The following is a 13,292-nucleotide window of genomic DNA, read 5'->3' as shown; positions in this document are numbered from 1 at the left end:
TGTTGCAAAAGGAAAACTGCCGATACTTGCAAAGCCTCCTTTCTTTCTGCAAAAATGGATAATGCTGATCTTTTCTGCAAAAGGATAATGTTGCCCCGTCCCCATCCTCCCCCAGGATCTTGCAGTTATAAACATGTCCTTTCGTGGACTTGTGCGCAGTGTGTAAAAAGTGACAGTTGTACAGCAGCAGCAGGAGGGTGGGGGGGAAAAAAGGCCACAGTCATCTCAAGGTGCTTTTGTTTTTTAATACGTTGACAATAGTCAAGAGAGAAAGAATATACAACAGCTAAAATTTCCACACACACACAGTTTTAAGGCCACATTGAAAAAAAGATGAAAGAACTTAAGGCTTCTCTAAAAGGGGCAACTCATAGGATGCCATGGCATGAACACTGAGTTGGAAACAGTCCAGATAACCTGATTTACCCATAGGGAAATCTCTCAACCAACAGCCTCCCAAGCTTTTTTAAAAAAGGAGCCAGTGCCCCACACTTTTTTGCTGCTGCCATCGCTGTTTGCTAATGGCAACCAACATAAAAAAAAACCCCTACAAAGCACGCTCCATTTCTTCGTCCGGCATATTTCCCCAGCAAATCTGAAGGTGCTGTTCTTTAACAAAGCAACGCCAACCACCTCCTTCCATCAAGGGTGATTCTAATCACAAACGGAACCAAAAGACAACTCATTTTTTTATATAATATACAAATACGGCACAATGAACTGTGCCGGGTAGAAGATCGCTCTGCTATCAGAGGCACCTGTACAGTATCTTGCTGTTTATTTGGCAAGTTCTAATACTTATAAGTTTTCTTTCTTTGTCTTTTTTATTTTAAATTACTAAAATAGAGAGAGAGAGAGAGAGAGAGAGAGAGAAAGAAAGAAAAGAATTTGCATAGATTGTACATTCAGCTATTTCCCCCCACTTTCCCCAAACCCTCTTTTCTTGTTTTCATTAGGTAAACACGTTTAAAAGTATTAGTGAGGTAGTACCTTTGGTAGCAAAAGAAGGTAACCAAGGCAGAAGCAACTGGGCAGGAAAGTGAGAGAATGAAAACAGGTGGTTTTGGGGAGGAAACTGCAAGGATGGAGGGCCCCCCCTGCAGGATGATGGGAATTGTAGTCCAGCAATATCTGGAGGGCCACAGTTCTCCCCACCATGCCTGATTAACAGCATCTGAACTTGTCAAGAAAAACATGACATAAACTGCTACCGTGATACTAAGCTGGAAAATACATACATATATATTTAATGCTTCGGAATGAAGTGCAAAGGCCACCTCTTGAAGCATCAGGAATCAGGCGAGGGGGAGAAGGAGGAGAGTAAAGAATATTTTGCATTACATAAGGACTCTTACAGCTGCCTAATGAAAGGAACATAGGAAGCTGCCTTATATTGAGTTAGATCACTGGTCCATCGAGCTCAGCATTGTCTACACTGACTGGCAGTCCAGGGTTTCAAAGAGGTTTCACTCCCAGCTTTACCCGAAGATGCCAAGGACTGAACCTGGGACCCTCTGCGTGCAAAGCAGAGGATCTACAGCTGAGCTAAGCCCTCCCTACGCTGCTCAGTGGTATCTTGGGGTTTTGTGCTCCCTGGAAGCTCTTGAACAACCACAAAGATTCCTTGCACGAGTTCAAATGTGTTACATTCCGCATGGAGGTGTTGTAGCACAAGAGCTGATGGGTAGGTGGAGTGAAAGTGGAGCGCCCAGAATGGTCTAAAGAATGTGGCTCAGATCCTGCACACGGTTACGTGCCCGTTGAGCCACAGATCTCATTCTTCTGCGAATGTGCAAAGAGTTGCATCCACAGGGTGCTGATTGGCTAAGAATGAGCGGGTGTTGCAGGCAAGCCGAACCTGGTGGACTCAGCAGTTACTTTCCCATCCATTCAGCCTACAGATGAAGCTTTTGGGAATCCCGGTGTAGGGCTTCATCTGTGGGCTAGAAGCTCCAGGCGGTGGATCTGTTTCCACAGTCCACATAACCAGGGAGTCCAGCTCAAGATGCGTCACAGTCTACTGGGAGCAACTGTGGGGATTGCTGCAAGCTGAGTGATCTGCACCATAGATTTAAGAAGATGCCTTGACCTGAGACACTCAAGGAGAGGGATGGACAGAATCCCAGCTTGGGCAGATTTGCATATGCATCGTTCGGCGCTCAGTGAGCACAACCTGAAGCAATGACCCTAGCATGGGAGATGCCTGCCAAACATCAAACGCCATTGGCTCACATCAACTCAGCACAGTCGTTTTCAAGGAAGACCACTTGGGTGCAGCTCAGAGAGTGATGAACACAGATGAATGAATAAGCCCCGCAAGGCTGGATGGAAATCTGGGTTTTCCTTGTTTCAGCATGAGAATGTTGGGCTCCTGGTCTTCTGCTAGGACTTGGGACAGTTCTCCAGGAGAAAAGGTCTTCTTACAGAAGCACCTAAGCCATGGACAGGGAAATCCATGGCCCTCCAGATGTTATTGGACTCAAACTCCCATCAGCCCTTGCCAGCAGGGACAATGGCAGAGATCATGGAAGCACCATGTGGACCTATAGAACTGTGGTTTTCTAGGATTCTGATAGACATGGATGGGTACACTGATATGAGCAGCTGCTACCTCTGACTGGACGATTTCTGACGGAATGGGTTCCATCCTCTTTCCCCTCTTTTATCAGCGATTGGAACATCTAGGTTTTCTTTTTTTGTAGTCAGAATTCTTATTCGAGTGGAAATCAAGAATGCAGGAAAAGGGAAGGGGGAGAAATGAGATGTCTTTTTGTTTTGTTTTGTTTTTCTTAAAAAAGGCCTTTTCTTAATAAAGGCAGCTTTCGTTAGTAAGATAAGATAATCTCCAAGCTGCATAAGCAGCACCTACTAATTAGTCATTGACTAAAAATACAAATAAATACCTAAAACCGCCCTCCTATGTAGCCTCCTTTGCTGCCAGCTCTAAACATTTAATGCTCTGCCTTCATGCCAGCACAGCTGACACTGCAATTTCAAAGTCCAAAGCGAACGGTAGTAGCTTTAAACCAAACAGGATGGTGAGAGGAAAAACATTAGCAAGCCACTGGAAACTCAGAAGTTTCTTTTTTTTTTACGGTCACCACTGCAGTTGTTTTAAAAGGGAATTTAACTGATTCTTGCGACATGCTTCTTCTGTCGTCAGGCTCTCCTAAGAGGTGAGCTTACAGAACAGTGCAAGTCTGTGCAGGTCTACTCAGAAGGAAGCCCCGCTAAACTAATTGGGATTGAGGCTGCTTCCAGGGTATCAGTTTGCTGACCATCCAACCTGATTTGTTTGCAAGGAGATGGCTGTTTGAATGGTCATTCGTTCTGCTTTGTTTGTGAGATAGGTTAGGTGATGTGGTCTTAAAAGCCAACACTTTCCAATGCAATTTGCCATCACTTTCCTTATCTCAAGGAAGTTCAGTCTGGGGTGGGATGGGGGAAGCTGGTTTGTCACACAGGACTCTCCCGATCAATTACAATTGCACAACTTGAACTTGCTAGTATGTGACTGAATCCCACAGCAAAACAGTGGCGGTTTGGAAGTGCCCTTATGCCCAGGTACACATGCACAGGATTGCACTGGAGTAGGCCTGAAAGTTTTACACAGGCGCAAAATGGGGGGGGGGGAGGAAGAAGAGAAAGAAACCTTTTAAGAGAAAATACATAACTGGCTATTTTTACACAAACACACCCACCTGTATATGTAGATTGCACAACTTATGCCAAAGAGCTTAGCTAGAAATTAATTGGACTAAAATGCCATTTGAATGTTAATAGAATCTATACTTTTTCCTCAGTGTTAGACTGCCTGGGGACCAGATGATATGCCACCAGCTCCCAAAAGTGGAAAAACAACTATGCTCAAGACCTGCGAAAATGTTACAGGTAAAACACATAAATGCACTCCAGGGGGCGCTGCTCTCCCTCCTATGGAAGAGCAGCTTTTAACACTAGCCCCAAAGAGTCATTTGTCCCAAACTGACCCACTGGGGTGATTGCCCCACCAGTCTCAGCCTTGATTCCCATAAGCCCATGTGCCTGTTTTCTTGCTGACAACCATTCTTGGGGGACACAGTGCTGTCATCTTCCTCCTCCTCCTTGCCCTCAGTAGAAATTTATCGGGGAGGAAGATGGGGACAAGACTAGAATGAGTTGCCTCTGCCTTGCACTGGCGCCACCTACTGCTGGTATTCCTGCTTTGCGCCCTACCCAGGATTCCCTCCTGCAACCTTCTAAAATCAGAATATTGGAAACTGCCTGAAACCAAGCCCAGGGCTGACTGCTCTGACAGGCAGCAGCTCTTGAGGGTCTGAGGCAGCTTCCTGTAACTTGAGGATTAAGCAAAGGCTGTTGGGGGGGGTGTAGTTGAACTCTTTCCCTCTTATAACTATATAATAATAATAATTTATTATTTATACCCCACCCATCTGGCTGGGTTTCCACAGCCACTCGGGGAGGCTCCCAACTGAATATTAAAAACACAATACATTAAACATTAAAAACTTCCCTAAACAGCTGCTATTCCCCTGCCTGAAACCACTTCTTAAAAATGCTGGGGTAGAGGAAGGGGTTTCTTTCCGTTGGGGCTGTATGCCAGTGTTTTGTAGTCTGCTATGACAAATATTGAACTCTTGTGAGTATCAGTGAGTTGTGTGTGTGTGTGTCTCAGACTGAAATAAATAAATAAATAAATACATAGTTACATACATAACAAAAGGGGGATGGGGAGCCCCACGTCCTTGCCAGTGAAAACACGGCTTGGCATAGTGATAATGTCAACACTTTTGCTAGGCTGCTGTGGGAATGCTTTGGAAAGTGATGGCATGGGGAGCGATGGCAATTTCAGCATCTGCAACCGGCTGCCATTTTGCTACTCATTTTCCATCTATTTATCAGCTGTGTGTGTGTGTGTGTGTGTGTGTGATAAAATAGCCAACACACCTCAGACTGAGGTTTTAAATAATCTGTAGTCTTGATACTGCTCCCGCGCTAAAAACTTAAGGCATGTTTTAAAAACTGGTTTCCTTCTCTCCACACCTTCCCGGAGCTTAAAATGACAGCCATTCGATGAAATTAGCTGTCGACCATCCGTACCACTTCCAAGAACTACGTGAAAACTAAATCGTACGTTTTCTTGAAGGATGCCTGGCAGTTAATCCACTTCGAAACCAGCCCAAGTTTAGGAGGGCAGGTGGATAATCCTCCCCCCCATGTCACAAGAGCAACCATGTTAAATTCCCTTTTAAAAGCCAGTGGAGGGATGTTTACCCTGTGCTACCTCAAACGACCGTCGGGTTTAACAGGCCCCAGCTCAGATTTTGGGTCTGGGCTGAGTGAACTCCAAGACGTCTGGCTACAGGCCTGCATGACTGGGCAGGAGGTGGGGCCTGTGCTGCAGATATCCACAGCTGACCACATGCCTCCCACCAGTTTGTCCACCCAGTTCTCCAGCTTGCTGCCCGTAAGGGCTGCATTCTTCTTTGCTTGGTCCACCTGCGCAGCGTCGATGGGGATATTCAGAACCGGGTTGAGGCCTTGGAAACTCTGCTCCATGTAGGCATTCTTTGGAGGTCCGCTGTGCAACCTCGTGGCTTCTTCTGTAAAAACAACAACAAACCAAAATTCAAAGTTGAGATGCTTCACGCCAATCTGACCTTCAGATCAAAACTACCATTAGCACGCTCTGCATAGGGCTGCCATTCAAAACCATTTGGTGGTTTAGTGTGACGGCACCGACCCTTTGGAACTCCCTGCCTCTTGATATCGGGGAGGCACCTTCACTGTGCTCTTTCTAGTGGATGCTAAAAACATTTTTGTTTAGACAAAGCTACCCAGATGTTTAGAAAGTTGACGTGAGTTTTTAATCTATTGCTACCTTAATTTTTTGAACGTCTTAAATTACTGTTGTTAACTTTTCTTGGTGATAATTTTACTGCTTTACATTTTTTTTGGTAAACTGCTTTGAGTTCCCTTTGACAAATCAAGCAGCGTATAAATTTTATGAAATAAATAAATAAATAATTGCATGTAAAAGTAACCCTAGACCACGCCTCCTAATGAAATACTGGCACAGTGTGTAGCAATACAAAAATGGGAACGCCTCCTTCATTAAAAGCAGGACAGTGGTTCCTCAGGTTAAGTACTTAATTCGTTCCGGAGGTCCTTTCTTAACCCGAAACTGTTCTTAACCTGAAGCGCCACTTTAGCTAATGCGGCCTCCTGCTGCCGCCGCGCCGCCGGAGCGCGATTTCTGTTCTCATCCTGAAGCAAAAGTTCTTAACCTGAGGTACTATTTCTGGGTTAGCGGAGTCTGTAACCTGAAGCGTATGTAACCTGAAGCGTATGTAACCCGAGGTACCACTGTACAGAGCAATCACTGGAATGGACATATCAAGTGCCTGCAGAATCAGGCCTATGGCTCATTGAGTCCAGCACCCTGTTCTCATAGTGGCCTGTGGGAAACCAACATGCAGGATTCAAGCATGAGAGCTCTCTTCCATCCTGTGGTTTCCGCAGTTGGGATTCTGAAGCCATCCAATTTGGTGCCCTCCCGTGGAAGCAAGTTCCATAGTTTAACTTTGCACTCTTTGAAGAAGTGCTTTCGTTTTATCTGCCTTGAACTTTCTAACATTCAGCTTCACTGAGTGTCTTACGGTGCTACTTGAAAGGTGCTTAAAACTGCCTGTAGGAAACTAGCTGGGATTTTTGCCTCAAAATTCACATATGGAAATTGGGATAGAGGTGGCTGGGGTTAATGGATTTCCCCACAGCCTAGACTTGATGCCAGGAAGGGACTCGTCCGAACTCTGCCAAAACATACATACCACCTCCAGGGCAAAATGCCTTCATTCAAGAAGGCCCTCTCAGACTTGGAGAACTATGCTGTGTGTTCCAGTGGGTCTGTGGGCCAGGAATGACATACTAGTGTCTACAATTCCTGCCACGTCGCCTGTGTAATTTGCAACTCGTGCCAATTATCTAAGCGCTTCCTTTTGTGCAAGGAAGCAATGGTTTGATCTTCTGTTGTAAATTGGCTAAGGCTCCGTCTCCCTGGCTTGGACACTCTTCGTGGTTCTCTGAGACTTAAGTTTTATATTTTGAGGTAAACCCCCTCCCTTGCAAGCCCCCGCCGGCCAACCCCGATTATTCAGTTATATTAAATATGCTGTTTCTGTCTGGCTTATTATGGCTTTGATCATATAATTCGCTTGCCAAGGCAGTTGAATTCTACCTGATTTATTCAGATGGCATGAGCTCTCACTGTAGGCACCTGCTGGATCACACCAAGGGCTTATCTAGTCCAGCATCCTGTTCTTGGCCAACCAGATGCCTGTGGGAAGCCCACAAGCTGGACGTGAGCACAGCTGAACTGTTCCCACTTGCGAATCCCAGCAACTGTCATTCGAAGGCAGGCTGCCTCTGACATGTGCCATGCCCACCATCACACTGCCCTCACTCTGAATAGGCATTCAGCCCCATTTTGACATGATCCTTGGGCGGGGTGGGGGGTGGGGAAATCACTGTGGCTGAAGAAGTTTACAAAAAATGAGCTACCCTCTCCCCATCCTTTAGTTCTGCCCTATTATTTATCCTTCATAAAAGGCAGGTCTCACTACACTGCTCTTTGAATCTAGAGGTGCGTAGTGATTTTCTGTGTGTGTGGCAGCCTTGGCATTGTTCACAAAATATCAGAAAAATGGCTCTTAGAGATGTCCTAATTTTTTTGTCAGTTTCACAGCATTTATCTGGCATTAGAAGTAAGTTTAAGTAATGCAAGTGGTGGCAAAGCCAAAAAATGCTGAAAAAAGGAAGAAAAAAGAAAGAAAAGAAAGCTAAGAGGCTTTATAACAATTTCCCACATGCAGCATAATGTTTCTGAACTGCAAGGTCTTGGAGAGGCACACTCAAAAGCTCAGACTGCGAATGCTCTTCTAAACTTCTGCTCTAATCTCAGTGTGCCTCTTGAAATCATGTACCCTTTTCCACGATATTCCAACTGTGCAGACTTCAGGCTCCCAAATGTGGCCCTTCAGACCTCTCTGTCTGGCTCTCGGGGCTCTCTCAAGGCCACATATCCTCTTGGGCCACATCTTGAACCACCCCTGCTTTGTCCCACTCCTTTTTTCTTCTTCCCTGGCTGTGAAATGTGTCCTGGAACCCTGATAATGCCTCTTGCTTGCTTGCCTGGTGATGCTTAGAGAGGATTGGTGGTGTTACGGTGCATAGAAACTATCATAATAAAATTATTTATATGCCACCCATCTAGCCAAGCCACTCTGGGCAGCTTCCAACAAATGAAAACAGAGTAAGATGTAACAAACGCTAAAAACTTCCCTACACAGGGCTGCAGAACAAAGGCAAAATATACACACATTGCTCTGCCTCCTTGTGCTTCTGGCCTCATCCATCACTAGCATGTAGCCTTGGGAAGATGGAAATGAAAATGGGGGTGGGGAAAAGAACGGAGCGTCCTGGAAGAGGGCACGACTGTCTGCTTGAACAGGAGCACTTGAAACTGCAACAGGTCCCCCTTCTATACCTGCATTTTAGGCAACAGCACTGCATTGGTTCCTTCGTGTAATCAGTACCTAAAGCCGCCCCCCCCCCTTGCACCATGAGTTGCACCAGTACAATAAATAATAGAAGGGCAATGTTTTTTCCAGTAATGAACTCCTTCCTCAAGTCAGTAGAATACTCCATAATCTCGGTGGTCATTATCAAAGCGCTTGACTCTAACAGGCTCTTCTGCTGAAATTAAGGAAAGTTAACAGTGCTTTCACTTTGTTTGGACTGCATCCTGTGTTGTACTAAGAAGCAGTCATGATGCATCAGATCAAAGGCTCATCTAGTCCAGCATCTTTTTGTCCTACGGTGGCCAACCAGATGCCTCTGGGATGCTGTAAGGAGTTGCAGGGGCTCATTCACCAGCACTTTGCCCTTTAAAGAGGCCCTGATCCCCTACCACCAAGCAGCAAACAAGGAATGGCTTCTGAGGAATCCTTGACTGGATTCCAGCGCTGTAAGGAGCTAGGCAGTGCCCTCCCATTCACCTGCCTGATGGGAGGGGAGGTGTACAGCTGCCTCAGCCAAAACAGAAAGGACAGGAAACCTCTGCCACATTCACACCACACATTTAAAGCAGTACAATACCACTTTAGATGGTCATGGCTCCCCCCCAAAAAAATTATGGGAACTGCAGAACGACGGTTCTCAGCATGGCTTAACTGTGAGGGGGATTGGGGCCTCCTAACAGCTCTCAGCACCATTAACAAATTAGCACTCCCAGGATTCTTTGCGGAACGTCTTGATTCTTTAAAGTGGTATCATACTGCTTTAAACGTATGGTGTGAATGTGACCCAGGAGGATGCAAACAGTTTCAGAGAAGCAGGACAGTGGAAACAGGCCGGAATAGTTAGGCCTGTGAAGCCACAGACCTGAAATAAATCCATCCTTACAGCAGCTCTGACAGGAGTCAGTGCCTTCTTTGACCCCTTAGGTGTGGGCCTATGGAAGATACGGAACATGCTTTTGTTGACATCTCTTCCCCCTCAAGGATGCAGCACAGAAACCAACAGGCAGAATGTGTTCATCGTCTGCTATTACTCTCCAGCTGCATGCTTACTTAAACATTTATATATGCAAAATGAAGTGTTAATTGCTGCTTATCAATTTTTTAGTATGTTGCAGTGATATTATATGTCTTATTATGCATTATTACCATATCACTGTATTTAGACTTTGTGAACTGCTTCGAGCAGAGATTTGCTTGAGGAAAATGTGGTTATGTAAATAAACTGACAATCACAAAACAACGACAATTCAGAGGCAATCCCCCCCACCTGATCCTGAAGGTAGCATGTATCCCTCATGGCTAGCAGCCGTAGATAAACTTTATGTTCCATTGTATTTCCTTAATTCCCTTTTAATGCAAGCTAAGTTGATGACCACTATCATGTTATGAGAAAAATAAGAAGAGGCTTTCTGGATCTGACCCAAGCCCCGTCTTAGTTAAGTACCTGCGGCCAAGCTGTAATTGCAAATAACGGTTTGGTTCGCAAAAAGGACTTACCTTGCCTGATGCTTTGCCTGTTAGAAAATGTCAGAGGAGAGACCAGGAATTTGGTTTCCGCTACAGGGACCCAGTGATGCAGGATCTTAACAGTCCAGATTCCTGGGCGGAGAGGCAAATTCAACGGCGGCTTGTAGTGCGTAAACTCTGCGCTGGATTCTATTAGGATATCGTATGTGGCGGCGATAGTGTTTGTGGGGTCTACCCAGATGACAGTAACAGTGACGTTGGGGCCTTTCCCCCACTTTTGCATGCCGATTGGTTCATCCATGGGCCCAATGAGTCCCCCAAAGTTCCGGAATATTCTCTCCTTAGCATCCCAGTCGGTTCCAATCTGAAGGGTAAACAGAAGCACTGCACATCAGGTAACACTGAAAGAAACAACCAACTGCTTTAAAAATCAACATATTCTGTTCTTTTTTGTAATTGCCGCGTTGGATGGCTGCTATAAGGTCCTGGGTCCTGAGTTGCTCTGCTGCTCTCCATCCCACTGTTGTTTTTTTTGGGGGGGGGGGAATTATCTTCTAAGGGAGAGATAAATGGAGCTAAATGATTGACGGAGGCAGCCAGTAGCCACCCTTCCTGTGAATGCAATCTCTGCCTCAATGCTAGGGACCAGAGATGGGGTTCTGTGGGGTTGCAGGGAGTCAAAGAACAATTACTATTCCTGCAGCAGGGTCCTCATCTCCAGCACCCTGGGGCCACCCAATCGGCATGAAGGGGGAGCTTTTGCACAACTGAGAAAAAGTGCTTTCACTTTCTGTGCTCACTGGAGCCAGACTAAAAGGAGGCGAGTCAGTCCCTGAGGTTCTGGCTCCTAGGGTCACTCTGGAACAGGCAAGTGGCAATAACATTGAGGAGGTGGAGCTCTTCTGTTCTGTAGCTCTAAAGCTAAGCATTTAGGAATACCGGAAACACAAGGTGTGTGAGTTTCAAGAGAATGGTGTGCAAGTTCTGTGACATACAAGGGAAACACAACTTGATTTCCCCTGAAATACTCAAAATGATTTTGTTGGCATCTGTCTGTCTCAAGAGACAATGGAGTGCACCTCTGGGGATGAAGCCAAACCGCTGCGTTAACAGCGCAGAAATGACCTCTCTGAGGAGCAAGCCAAGGCAGCGTGTATGGAGGCCCTGGGCTACGCAGACAACAAGACCCCCTTCTCATTCTTGCTCATGTGGTCCAAAGGAAAGCAGAGCAATACGTTTGGCACCAACCTGGCTGCAGGAGTTGCCGGAAGAAGGCGTACAAGGCACCATCCTATTTTCTTAGGGACTTTTAGGGTTTACTCCTTAGCCTGTTCTTCTCCCAAAGATATCCCACAAGGCAGTGGAAGTTTAGGATCAGAGTTTTGCTTCTCCTAGATGGGATGGGCTACCTTCTCAGGCAGAGAATCCCCATCCGCCCCAGTTATATGTGCACAGAAAATAGTAGATCTAGTAGAAAGCCAGCGCATCATTGCAATGCATCCCTAATTATTATTAATGCAAAATCATAGGATCATTATATAAATATAGAAAGCTGTATAGTCTCAGAAAGGGGTGTGGCTATGAGGGGGTCACAGCTGTGACTTATCATGAAGGGGACCTGCACTTCTACATTTGCCACGGCATTACTTCTGAGGACCCTTCATAATTCTTGTTGGAACTAAAGCACCGATGCTTGTAATATGTTACCTGCAGGTTTCCTGCTCAGCCTGACACCACCTGGAACAGCTTGAACTGATTTTTTTTTTAACGCCCAGTAGGTGGTGGCAGGAATGAAGGGAAGAATCACAGAACAACAAGTTTCTATATAGAACTACACTGATTTACAACCAACCACAAACATTGAACAGACTTTACATTTTCTTGGCTGTTCTCTCCCCATCACCCCAATGTTTCAGCTATGCCTGAGATAGCTGTAATCGTTTGCTACTATCCAAGGGGCAACAGGGACACAAGTAACTGCAATTAAATGTGGCATGCACCGGTTGCTGAAAGTATATGTAATCAGCGAAGTATGAACTCCCCAGGTCACACACACACAAGGAGGAAGAAGGTGGGAGAAGGTACAGAAGGCACAAATCCAAAGAGACGATGCCTTCACTGGTGACGAAAGCAGATTCTTGGGCCTTCAGATCAGACTCAGGTCTCTCTGCAAGCACCACTGAGCCACTGGTGGGTGATCCTTGCAGAGAGCAGCGTGTGGAGATTTGAAGCCCCGACTATCAGCTGATTGACACCTCCTGGACGAATGCGCAGATTGAGACCCAGTTACTCACTAGCTTTTTGCCTCCCCCATGCAGTTCACGTAAGTGCAGCCCTGCTGGATCAGGCCAGTGGTCCATCTAGTCCAGCATTTTGTTCTCATAGTGGTCCACAAGATGCCTATGGGAAGTCTACAAGCAAGACTTGAGCGCAACAGCACCCTGTCTTCCAGCAGGTGGCATTCAGAAGAATTACTGCCTCCAACTTGGTCTCTCTCCTGCTGAGATGCAAGAGTTAAGCATGGCCCATTGCATTCTTCACCTCAGCTGGTCAGGACTAGGACCTGTCCTATCAAGCATGCATTTCCTGAAATAAAGGTAGATTACTTACTTTTCTAAACTCAGTCCCAGTGTGAATGCAACAGGGATTCTGCATCAAGTTCACTTCTGCTAAGCGTTTAAACTCCCAAAGTCACCACTTTCTGTACTGCAGACAGGCTGATCACCACTGTGTCTCATTCATCCCCTTGTACTTCTGTGCCATCAGAGAATCCACTCACTTGCAGTTTTCCTCTGAAGAGGTTGGGGGAGGGGGAAAGGGTCTCCTTAACTCCCTACTCAGCTTTTGCATCACTTATTCCGGTCCCTGCTTGGGTTTGCACTTAAAATTTGCCCAAGATAAATTATGCCTTGATTACTAGCTTGTGTCTCATCGCTCACCACAAACGGGGACCATTAGGTCCACACAGAAGACACTAATTGCCTGCCGCCCAGTTCACTTTGTTCTCTGTGATGAATTGCAACTGCTAACGAGGCTAGAAACAAACTTTTTTTGAGTTCCGCCGATAAGGCTTAGTGCAGAAGTCCCTGAATGCCTAAATGAAATCCAAGTCCATCTTTCTCTTTCCCTTTGGACAGATGTCATCCTTCTCAAAAACCAAAAACCCAAAACACAAACACAAATGAAGAGGTGATACCTACGTCACATGGAATTAACCTCCTACTGGGAAACTGCCACCCTTTGGAA

General features: G+C 45.9%; 1 protein-coding gene across 1 annotated transcript in view; it reads right to left on the bottom strand.

Moving 5' to 3' along the window:
- Positions 1 to 225: 225 nt before the first annotated feature.
- The window catches only part of XYLT1 (xylosyltransferase 1), a 166,118-nt gene continuing 153,051 nt past the window's right edge, over positions 226 to 13,292 (bottom strand). The window contains exons 11-12 of the mRNA XM_079952376.1: positions 10,077 to 10,410; positions 226 to 5,603 (exon numbers count right to left, since the gene is read on the bottom strand). Coding sequence (XP_079808502.1) covers positions 5,281 to 5,603; positions 10,077 to 10,410 — 657 coding nt within the window. The 3' untranslated portion in view covers positions 226 to 5,280. The remainder of the gene's footprint in view (positions 5,604 to 10,076; positions 10,411 to 13,292) is intronic.

This window comes from Podarcis cretensis (genome assembly GCF_951804945.1).
Source record: "Podarcis cretensis genome assembly, chromosome: 14".
Classification (NCBI taxonomy): Eukaryota; Metazoa; Chordata; class Lepidosauria; order Squamata; family Lacertidae; genus Podarcis; species Podarcis cretensis.
The sequence above is the reverse complement of the archived record's forward strand: the minus strand, read 5'-3'. Positions and strand labels throughout refer to the sequence as shown.